General features: G+C 38.9%; 1 protein-coding gene across 1 annotated transcript in view; it reads right to left on the bottom strand.

Moving 5' to 3' along the window:
* The window catches only part of ipo11 (importin 11), a 151,329-nt gene that overhangs the window by 108,757 nt on the left and 30,055 nt on the right, over positions 1-12,517 (bottom strand). The window contains exons 8-10 of the mRNA XM_037777373.1: positions 7,648-7,696; positions 886-956; positions 534-726 (exon numbers count right to left, since the gene is read on the bottom strand). Coding sequence (XP_037633301.1) covers positions 534-726; positions 886-956; positions 7,648-7,696 — 313 coding nt within the window. The remainder of the gene's footprint in view (positions 1-533; positions 727-885; positions 957-7,647; positions 7,697-12,517) is intronic.

Here is a 12,517-nt window from a genome sequence, read left to right on the forward strand (position 1 = left end):
GGAAATTGGAAATGGAAAGAAAACCTGTATAAGAAGTAGAACCTAACCCTGCCCCCACGGCACAATCAAACGTTCGCATGAAAACCAAAGCAATTCGCACAAGAACCACAAAAACGTGGCTCCGCTCTCTGTCAACTAACGATTGCTTAAGAGAAAGATCTTCAATAAGGCACACCAAAGACCAAACTAGCTGGCAGAACAAAGACAGAGAGCTGTGCTCCACAGCTAATGAAGCACTAGAGGCCTCTGTCAGCTTGAAATAAACATGAGCCGTGGCGAGGTACGGTGACGCTGATGGTATTACAGTGTTGTGTTTTTCAAAACAGCTTGTGGCGTTTTTCTGAAGGCCTCTGAATCATAGACCTAAAATTCAGATTGTATTGTCTTGGCTTTCATTTCTTCTTTCTCCTTGTTCATGTCTGCAATTCTTATCACTCGTCTACCGTGTACTTTACTCCCTTGTGTTGTCGCTTCATTCATCCTTTATTCTCCACCCTCCCTGCTCCCCGTTCCCACAGCCCCTCATATCCTACCATCGATGTTCTTGGAGGGTTTGTAGGCATCGTTCTTTACAATCAGCTTGATGAGGCTCATGCACTGAACAATGAAGCGCTCAAAGGTCACGCCCTCCCCTGCAGGTGTGAACAGGTAGCTGACGGCAAATTCCAGGGAACGCTGGATTAGGGGTATAAATGCACATGGATGGTACTCCAGGAAATCTAACAACTGCATGGAAAGAAAAGGACAGACATAGAAAAGGGGACGGGAGAAGGATAAACATTTGTTAGACGCTGCAATTGGTCTGCAACACCCTTGATGCAAACATACAACCTATTCATTAATGAATAAACAGCCACATTTATATCAATATACAAGTCAACTCACAATTTTAGTGTACAGTATGATCATCTTCTCAAGCTTTTCTCTGCATGTGCTGTCAGGACCAACCTGCCGAGCTGAAACACAGAACAACCATACGGTATTGTTAATTACAGCATCCACAGGCAATTATCATCATTTGGCAATATATAAAGATGGTCCATAGTTATTTATTCTAAATCCAAGTAATTTAGTTTGTCAATAATGCAACTTAATAATACGAGTAAAAAGAGTGAGAGAGTAATAATAACAAGGTAATATATTGCTGCAACTTAATTCATATCCATGATGTCAGTGGGAATAATTAGTATTATCTCTTGACCTTCAAAGTGAGCAACTTTTGTATTTAAGCAAGTTTTGTTTCAACTTTAGAACTTTTGTGAGCAACTTTTTATTATTTAAGCTTTTAGATACAATGGATTTAATTAAATAAATAGCTTGACATTTTAGGAAATATGTTTACTCACTTACTTGCCGAGGCAATAAAGCACTTCATTTTCAAGAGAAAAAAAATCAGGGCTGATTTGTGAAATTTCTTAGGATTCAGGAGTTACAAGTGTTTAATGCCGACACACCGGCAGAGCAGCAGCACGACGTGTTGAAATTCTGAACTTTCCTCTCCTGAAGTATTTAGCCTACGCCTTGATAAAAAGGTACACTGCATGAAGCCCACATAAGAAACAACAGTGTCAGACAATGAGATTTTATGAGTCACACAATTAATTCAGAGGAAACCTTTTAAAAATGACATGGAACATTAGACGAGAAATCATCTTAAGTGGTGTCTGATCGTGTCCTATCAACACAGCCATGATGGACCTTATGTAAAAGAATAGAAAAACACTTGAGAGGAATGAATGAGTAGGAAGAAGGACGGGGGGACGCTGATGAGCAGGGAAGATGTAGGACGTGTTTTGCAGGGGCCCCGCTTGAAAGTGACTTCTTATTTACTTGATTTGCACTATTTTGTACCTTTTGTCAATGTCAAGCTTTAATAATGCAGCTATTTACTGTAGTTAAAGGTATATTATGCAGGAATTTTCAAAAAAAAAAAAACATGTATAGACTGATTCAAAAAGAATCCCTCTCAATCATCACTTATGACCAACTGGAAGTGTGTGATGGTGTCTGTATCTGAGACCCTGCCCTCTACCTGTATTTTCTCTTTTTCGTCTTATTTATTTTGCTGTGTTCGGGACGTTTCTGGGCTTCAGCAATAACACTTTATAACTCTGATTCACTGCTTTGTTTTCAACGCCGCTCCCTCTCTTCATTCACTCTATAGCTCGCTCGACCACTGCTGCTCACTCTCTCTTCCTCGCTCGCTTGTTGAGCCAACGAGGAGGGGGCCAACTTTGAATGCCGTGTGTTTACAAACAGCAACCGACAATGGTTACATATTAAACCTTTAAATTATTTTCAAATGGAGGATATATGATGGCAGGTTGAGGAGAAATCTGATTCTAAAGTCTAAAGGCTGTCTCCTGAGCCAGAACCAGACAGCAGCTGGATGCTAACGAGACTCTGTTGCTGAACATGATGGCAAATGATGGACAAAATGAGCTCTGACATTATCAGTAAATTTGATTCCATCATCTCAGGGTCAAAAGAGAGTTAACAGAGACTCTGGAGTCTTTCGAGAGCAAGATTATCTCACATGGTGGAGCTAACCAACCTTCAATCTAATGGTAGCATGCAAATCGCCCTGGTCGATTCCATTTCAAAGAAATGTGAAGACCTGGGGAGATGTTCAAGGTGGAAAAATGGTTGTCTGGTGGGCTTGAGAATCTCAATTTTCCTCAACTTCATTTCTCTTTTCCCCTCTTTCCATCAGTCAGGTTTCTGTTTTGAGCACTGCTGCAGACCATCACTCTTTTCCTTATATAGCACTTCCAATTCCTAGCTATGACCCAACTTAATTTAACAGCATTTCTACCGGGGGAGACATTAAATTCACCAGTGTTAACTGTAAAGAGCTCAATAACTCTATAAAACATAGCAAGGTATTACGTCATCTCCACCACCTGGGTGCCCATTTAATCTTTTTACAAGAGACTCATCTTAAAGCCTCGGATCATTTAAATCTGAAGAGGGGATGGGTAGGTCAGGCTTATCATTCCTCATTGCTGGGCAAATCAAGCGGTGCAGCTATCCTGCTGCATAAATCTGTTATTTCTGATCCTAATGGTAGATTCATTATAGTTACTGGCCAGATTTATGATACTCGTGTGATTCTGGTTAATGTTTATGCCCCAAATTGTGATGATGATGCCTTTTTTCAAATGGCTTTTCCTACCACTCCATGATATGTCTTCACAGTACTTAATATTAGGACGACACTTTAACTATTGGATTTAATCCTCTATTGGATCGTTCTTCCTCCAATGTTTGATTGCCTTCGAATTCTGCCGGAGTAATCCAGTCCTTCATGACAGAGTTTGCCATTTCTAACGCCTGGCCCTTTCACCCTTCTAAAAAGGGAATATTCCTTTTTCCCCCCCATGTGCATCATACTTTTATACATATTTACTTTTTCCTACTAGACTACTTCCATCTGTGTCTGCATGTAAATACGATGCTATTGTTATCTGATCATGCTCCAATTTCTATGAATCTATTTTAAAGAACTTCAATAGTACACATGCGCTATGGTGTCTTAATACACGCTTACTTTCAAATGAGGATTTTGTCAACTTTGTTTCCATTCCCTGTGTTTCCCAAACTACCTAGTGATTACATTTTAGAAGGTATCCTGACACCAATGTCAACTCTGAAGGGCTCATTTTCATCTACAACCAAATTAATCTTTTACGTACAGAGTCATTAGACTCTATAAAGACCCTTTTTGGAAGGAGGATCTGGGAGAAGTAATACCAGTTTAGGTGGAGATTTTGGATTGTGTACACAAATTCTCTATTTGTGCAAGACATGGTCTGACACTGTACCTACTACACTAAGGTTTGGTTGTCTAAGAACTATGACAGCGTGACCTGCCTGTGAAAGGTGTCAGCAATCTTCTGTAAACCTCATACACATATTCTAGCTTTGCCCATCCTTACATAATTATTGGACAGAGATTGTAATACCCAATCAGAGATGACTTGGGAGAAAGTAGAACCAAATTATATCTCCCTCTCATACCCACTGGATAAAGGGCATCATTATTATTTTCTTAGATTGAAAAAAAATCAGATTTTCTTTAAGTGGCTCCTCCAATAAATTTGGGAAAATATTGGGTCCATTCTTCCAATCTGTTAAGAGGATGAATTTCCCACTCATTCCTGATTCCTGATCAATATTGTGTGTGTTGTGGTGCCGGTGATATGCTGCTGTACTATGAGTGTCTATTATGGACACAGTTTGTTATTAGCCGACTGATTTTATATTTTTTTGTATCCGTTTATGATTGCGCTATTTTAGTTTTCTCAATCTTTGCCAGCTGTTTTGGTGTTTAGCAATAGGTCAATTGACACTTTTTATAATGTTTTTGTGTAAAGGAAATTTATGCCTTTTTACTTTTCACCTACTGCCATCAGGCAGCCGCTTCAGAGCACATCTGCCCAAACAGAGAACTTACAAAAACTCTCATTTCCCCGGCAATATCCATTTTTAAACAAAGCCAAATAGACTGTCACTACTTTCTAATGCAGCTTGCATTGCAGAGATTAAAGTATCTTGATTTACTACAAGAAACTTTTCTGCCGTCTTTGAGGTCAAATGCCCACTTCACCTTGCTGCCTCGTGAGAGTCCCATGAGCCCATTACGTCAGTGTCTATAAATTAAGTACTGTAATAAAAGAACTCAAAAATGACCATGAATGACTCAGTCCCTCTGATGTAAATTTTGGCCACATAAAAAATCACTCGTGATGCTAGAGCCAATAAAGATGTCCCATGTAGTTTACTTCCTTGTCAACCTCATTAATGAAATCTACAACCTAGCATCCTGGTCTCTGGGATTCCTTCAATCATTTCTGAATAGCCAGGGTCATAGCTTCCTCTCCCCTTATACACACATTCATTTCTATCTGCCGCTGCTAATTCAACGTGACACTAGATTGATTAAAAAGGTTCACTGCTTTGTCTTGCTTCTTTCAGATTTAAGATCAGGGATTATGTAGATCAAAACACCATTGCATTTTATTGACTTTGTGTCCGTGCCATTGTTTCCTTGTTTGCGGGTGTGCGACAGCTGGTAATCGAAGCAGGTGGTGCGTAAATGTCATCAAAGTCACTGAGGTCCTACATCTGAACCAACGAAACCTGCTACTAAAACCCTATAGACAGAGATAGATAAAGAAAATGAAGACAGAAAATGAAAATATTCACTGTTTCTGACAGATATGTAACCTTGAAAAAAAAAGTTTTATATAGTGACTGACAGAAATGGATAGGTGACCTCAGTCTGAGGACAAAGATCTAACAGAGAGAGAGCCAGACATCTGAATGGACCACAAAGACTGCCCTGAAAAACACCAGTTTATATAGCTGACCTTATCAGTCTGTGCAGAGCTGATATTTCTCCCCAGCCCGGCTGTGAGCTGCCTTGCCGATTCCCCTATCTGCCAGCCCAAATACCAACAGGACCCTGACCCTGTCTCCATTGCCATCAGCAGAGTAAATATTGGGAGTGACAGTTGTGGCTGATATCTCAAATGATATTTTTTGCTAACATCTGCCGCTATGGTAGCTCATGGATGTTGTGTCTGAGATTTATCTCTCACTCGCTGGGTGTTGTCATGACAAACGTCCACAGAAAAGAGGAAAGGACCATTGATAGTGAAATCAAACAGTGGGACTGAAACTAAATTGGGTAGCCACCACTTTTTTTTTTTTAATTTATTTCGATTTTTCCATTCAGAGGGACGCAGGGATAGGTACAACAGGTACCTGTAACAGGTTACAGGATAAAGAACCTTTTTAAGAACTCAGGAACTTTACATGTACTTCAACCAGAAGAACTAGGTACTAAATTTAGTTGCTGCACCAGGTGTCAAAAAAGTCCCTGGTCCGGGGGTAGTACACTACTTTGCAATGGTTCAGGAAAGAGGAAAGATGAAGGGAGGATATCTCTCGTAATGTTTATTGACATTACATAAAAAGTTATGTTTTTTTCTTCCACGCTAGTTTAAGAGAGAGATAAAGAGAGAGTGTGTGCACAACTGAGCTCAAGGGACCAGGAGCGAACAAAGTGGTGTTCAAGAGAGTGAGCAAATGAGTGAGAGAGAGAGATAGAACAGCAAAGAGAAAACTTAAGAAAAAAAAAAGAAATAAAACATAATTTGCAAATTGATCGCAGTAACACACTAAAGCAGTACTAGCTGTAAAAAAAAATACAGTTAAAACTAAATATCGCTCCTTCTGGACCAGAGTATAAACTGGCAAAACATCAGAAGAAAACAAACAAGTAAAACATCTAAAGTGAATGTTAATATGGGTAATTCCTGTTAATGCACAATGTTGGGCTGGGGCACAACACAGTAAGGGATCATTTTCACATGTAAACCAATGGAATATTAGTGAAGGATCAAACCTGACATGTTTGATATGATAGGAGGGACAGGAGGGTTAAGATTGCTCAATCATTTTTGGACAGTTTTATTGCTTACATTTTATGTTCACCATCAAACACTTTCCAGGAAGACACATTTCATGGTGTCTTTAACCTGCTCTCTTAAAGGGACAGGGTCTCTTGCAGAAGCAGACAAGAGTACCACCACGGAAGCAAAGCAATGTACTGCTGTGAACGGGGCGGCAGCAAAACGTATTTTAGACACCTAAAAGAAAGGTTTACCTAAAAAAAATAAAAACTATATCTGTTTAAGTGTATGCTATATTTAGAATATTTTCGCCGGTTTACCTTGCCGTGAGACAGCTTTACAGTCTATGTTTCCAACGGGGAACTGAAACCATTATGCCAGAGCAACCTCACAGAACACGAGAACTGCTGGTCTACCGCTGCCTGGATTGGTTAGTTAGTTTGTATTATTGTGTGACTTTAGTGAGTTCGGTTTCACCAAAGTCACACAATAACACAAACAAACTAAACAACCAGCAACCCCCGTGTTCTCCGAGGTAAAATTACAGGGTTTTTTTCAATTGAGTGTGGTGGTTTTGGTGAGAACATAGATGGATAGAACAGCTTCAGTTCCCCGTCGGAAAGGGCTGTCTCATGACAAGGTAAACCGCCGAAAATATTCAAAATGTATTTAAACTGACATTGATTTTTTTTTAGTTGAGCCTTTCTTTCAGGTGGCTAAAATACACGTTCGTAGCCATACATTGTTTTGCTTCTGTGCTGGTACCCCTGTCTGCTTCTCCAAGCTGGAGGTGCGCCGTCCGTGGTCTCCTGTAGGTAATACGCTGAATATGGATAAATACCTCATACAACCCCACTTCAAAACACCCAAACTATCCCTTTAGGATCTCACTATTACAGGTTCTCATTCCTTGAGTCAGACTCACACATTTAAATTATAGTACCGTGAGGAGAAGTTGTACTTAGAAGTCTTCTGTTTCCTAATGGTTTAGAAGAGAAATACTTGATTAAAAACTAACTAAGCCCCTTAGGATGGCCTAAATTTTTAATTTGACTCCTATATAATGCTATACTATCATGACCTATACTTTGTGTATCGTAAAGTCTCTTAGACTTTTAAGTAGGTGCCTTTAGTATGCATTAGATCAAGCCCCGGTAAAGGAGTTTGTTTACTGAAGGGAGAAGCCTCAGATCAGAGATCCAGGAAAGAGAAAGAGACAAGTACTCACAGCATTCCAAGAACTGTTTTAGCCTCTCAAACACTGCATTCAGGAAACCCTGAAAGGGAAGAGATGAAGAGAGGGTGAGATCGAGTTTAATCTCTTTGACATTTCTGCAGTTGAATCGCTCGTGATTGCTTCATCAGTATTGCTCAGATGTAGATATATATCAACAAAGGGAATAACTTTAGTACGGGTGTGTTGTGTACGTGCGTGTGTGCACGGGCACACACGCCTCTGTACTCAGGAGTATAAATAAAAGTGCCAGATACACAGTATGAAAGAGAATCAATTTTCTGTAGCCTGGTGTAGACGCGGCTTAGCATGGGAAATTAGATGATAGATGGAGATGCAATCGGTTTAGTTCTGCGTAAATGTTCAGCCATGAGGTCAACAGCAGTGCTATTAATCACACAGCCCGTCCAACACAGACCAGCTGGCAAGTACAGCTCCTAACAAACCGAGTCTAGTGGAGAAAGACGGGGTCACAAGAGGAGCACAGGAGATGATGAAGAACAACATGCACGACAGGCATTTGTTCAGCTAATGGTGGGATTTAGAAAAAGACGGAGAGGCAAGGTGGGTGAAACAAAAGAAAAATACTTAAATAGAGCAGGCAGGGAATTAGAAACAATTAATGCAAAAGGGAGTGCAAAATAGAAGCTTTCAGCTGAATAGCTCATGATGAAAAAGGCTTGACAGCTCACGGTAGCGCCGGGGAAGAATACACAAGGATGAAGTGGGAAAGTAAATGAATCAGCAAAATGGATTGAGGTGGGAAGATAAAGATGGAAAGTTGAAACAGAGTGTGGCGGGCATCAAACGGGCATGTCAGCAGTAATGTGAGGAGTAGTTTGTAAAGGGAGATGAGAGTGTCAACAGAGCAACCAAGTTCAATATGGGAAAGGATCTAAAGGACGAACAGTGGGTGAACGCTGCATGTGGTGAAATATAAGTGCACAGACTTGCTTCAGGTTTATGATGTAGCAGTAAATTGTATATCACCATGGCTCGACAGAAATCTATAATTTGCTTTGGGAATAACACAAAGAGGCTCGTTAACTCCTGGATGTTGCGGAGCCACATGCTGAGAAGCAAGAACATATATCTAGAAAAAAAAGATGTTTTTGATCAATTGAGATGTCTATTCTAGCCTCCTGTAATGCCTGTTTGTCAATCATCCCCAGCAGTGCTGCCACTGTGGTGATTAGAAAATTAACCCACTCTATGCAGAATGTTCATGTGTCGAGTGTGAAGACACTGGTGGCCATGTCAGGGTGAATAACTTGTTAGTAGTCTGGATTTGTGCTCCAAAGAGCATTATGGAGAAGCGAACAAAAACAATCTACCCAAATATTGTCATTGGGTCTTAAGACATTCTCAAGTAGTTTTCCAAGTTTTTAGGGTTTTATTTTTTTATCAAAAACTTGTAACTGGCAGTGACATGGGTAAACTATAGCCAAACATATACCAAAAAAAACGATGGTACCAGTATGCTATACACAGCCCAACGACGCCCAACAGCCGACTATCAGCTGGGTGTGTCAGGGCCCAAACAGTGTTTCAAGTTCCATTAATGAACAGTACTTTTGTGATTATTTTAGTTCATATTAGGGCTGTGCAAAATTTCAAATTACAAGTACAATTTTGGCTCCCAAACAATTATGAAAACAAGATAATCAACATAAAATTATTATTGTGCGCCCTCGCCCGGACCTCGTTGCTTAGTGCTCACTGTTCCCTCATGCTCCTGGTTACTGTCAACCGGGGCAAACTGACCTCAGTGCGGCGATGTCAGCAACCCTGTCTCGTTTACCATGCTTTGTGAGTGAGAGTTTTTTGCCGCATCATCACCATTCAAATCTATACAACCCATGTGTTTATGATTAAATTGTTTACAATAGCCTCTTAATTTTGCTCTGAGTGCTCCAGATTGATGCATTCAACTTTAAAATGTAGCCTACAAAATGTTCTTTCTAAATGCACGATGTTTCCAAAGTCAATGAGTAATCATGTTAAACAATCAATATTGACCTCAATATTGACCACAATAATCGTGATTATGATTTTGCCATAATCAAGCAGCCCTAGGTCATATTATAGACAACTGGAAATAAACATAACAGCAAAAACAAACAAAATGGCATGTAGAGACAGAGCGCAGATCAAGGTAGCACTGCAGTCACAAACACCAGTTCCAGTACATTTTGTAAACATTACAGAAGTAACCTGTAAACGTTACTAGAAGTGAGAGGAGGAAAATTGTTTGGCTGAACGTGTTAAGTTGCCATTTCGCCATAAAAAAATTATATTCAATGTAAAACATAATGTCCTTCCATAAATAACCAACTTCCAACATGGTTCCCACACACCAAAGACTGGGTTGAGGGTCAAAGTATATAAAAAACAACAACTTAAGTGGTAAACAAAAGGACAAGCTTATTCACAGTCAGATTGCTAATGCACAATATGCATAATTAACAGATATGGGACCAGCTTATTATCAAGACTCACTGTTACAGCTCAGGCCTGTTGTGCTGCAGGCGTCTGAGCAACACATCATGACTTATTTAAACATAGTTACTCTCTCAGATGGGCTTATTCAGTTCTCTGCAGGCTGCTAAATGACTTCTTCAGTAGGCAAACTTCAGACTCTTTTTTTCTTACAGTCCCCGTCAGAAGTATAACCTTGAATCAGATTTTAAAAAATAAATAATGCAATACGATTTAACAGTTTTCTCAGCATCCCACCCATTACCAAAAGAAGAGAAAAATGATAATCAATAAGTCAGATAAAAAGAGCGCTTTAAACCATCACAGGACATATTTGAAAAAATGGTTGCAGGAAATCGTCTGTCCAAAATCAGGTTAACTAAAAAGAAATGTCAGGAAGTAGTTAATAACTGTCAATATGATCTGGATGAGGATTCCCATTACCGGATTGAAACAGATTAACCTGTCAAAGTGTCTTGAATAACTGAATTAATCAATGAGTCCTTCTCAGGAAAAGGGTTCATTTGAGCGAAACCAGTAATTGCATCCAATTCATTTAAATGACATCATCCCTGTCTGACTCAACTCACCTGTTCCTGTTAACAACAATTAACTGTCTTTCAGTTTAATTTGTTCCAGATCATGGAAGTCTTTCCACTGCGGCAAAAAAAACATGCTCATCCTGAGGCAAAAAGGACTCCACTTGTGCAGAGATGTAGAGTGACAGCAGAAGCAAAAACTGAAGTACAGTAAGCCATGATATCAGTCTGAGATAGCGGAGTAACTGGATGCATGATATTGCTTATTTGTTTTTATACAGCAGCCAAAGAGTCAAGAGAAAGCCACAAGATTACACCACCTGCTTTTGTAAGCAGTGAAATAAATCTTAAAGATGCCTTCCAGACATATTTTAAAGACATTAAAATACTCTGCTTGGAATAATAATTTGTGTCTGCTATTGCTTTTACATAAAAAAAAGATCAATTACCTTGTTAAAAATGTAAATGTTGTTCATTTCAAAAGTTGTAGACACAAAATGTTTCCTATTTCTTAGAGTTCAGGTTTCTAAATCACATTTAAGTGTGAGTTGCATATTGGGCCATGATTGGCTGATGTGTGATGTCATAAAATCCTGCGCGAACATATATGATAGATTCAGATTTAAAGTGAGCACAGAGAAACTGTCCCCCTTCAGGATGTGAAAACAGCCTTCAAGTGTCAAACACTGCACATACGTCCATCCTTCAAACATCCAAGTGAAGCATCAATAAGTAAAACAACATTCTGACATTATTTGATTTTAAAATAGTATGAGGTATAGCCAATGACCTGAATGTTGAGAAAGGAGCTAGGCTCCCAGTGTGCATATTTCACTGTTAACACACCATCAGCAGAATAATAAAATGAATGAAAAGTGTTATCGACGAGCTAAAGTAGGAAGACGTGAGTCTGAGATAATAATAGCATAAACATCTGAACATGAAATATTAACTACAATCCATTTCTTCTGTTCATTGAGCTGGAGTAACCAGGGACAGCTCAAGGCAAATGACATTTTAATGTGACTATTTCAACCATTATACAACCTTCAGCCTGCAAGCTAAAAGTTGTCTCATTAGTGGCATAATAGAGTATAGTAAACACAATTACTTCTGTCATTAAATGTCCTTTCCATGTCCCGGTTGACAGAGAGAAAAAAAACTAAAACAAATAAACCAATAAAAGATCAAATTAATAGAGAGATAAAGACAGAAAGAGCACAGAACTCACTGACCTCCTATGACTGTATGTACTGTATCCCAAGGATACTTGGAGTCAACTAATACTTCTTTTCATTGTCAATTATAGTGTTAATCAAATCAGTCTATACTCGTTGAAGATTAAATAATACATTTTCCGCTGGTGTAAAATTGTATATTTTGTTCATTCACGTGAATAAAAATGATGTATAATGGCATAAAACTGACAAAAGCAAGAAAATCGTAATTTTTAAGCCTCAACCACGTGGAATTTTTTATTTAAATATTTAAATTCAGCACTCATTATTTCACTAATACTTATCAATGACTGAAGTGTTTATTTCAGCACTAATGACATTTCTGCAAAACTCACAAACATCCTCCTACTAAAGTTTCTCCAGTCTTTGTCTTGACTTCATGATTCCAGTCTTAAAGTTCTTTAAATAAAATCCCTTTTATCCAAACAGGGTGCCATGTCGTTAGTTAGCTGTCAGTCTGAGTCTTTTATGGTAGTTTACTATTTAATTGTGATTGGGGGTCAAGATTCAATTAAAAATATATATCTGCAACAAGAGTTTACAACTATAACTAACTTAAAATATAAATTCCTGTGCACTCTTTTTACACACTTTCATTATTGAACTAGA

The sequence above is a fragment of the Sebastes umbrosus genome, chromosome 8 (assembly GCF_015220745.1).
Source record: "Sebastes umbrosus isolate fSebUmb1 chromosome 8, fSebUmb1.pri, whole genome shotgun sequence".
Taxonomy (NCBI): Eukaryota; Metazoa; Chordata; class Actinopteri; order Perciformes; family Sebastidae; genus Sebastes; species Sebastes umbrosus.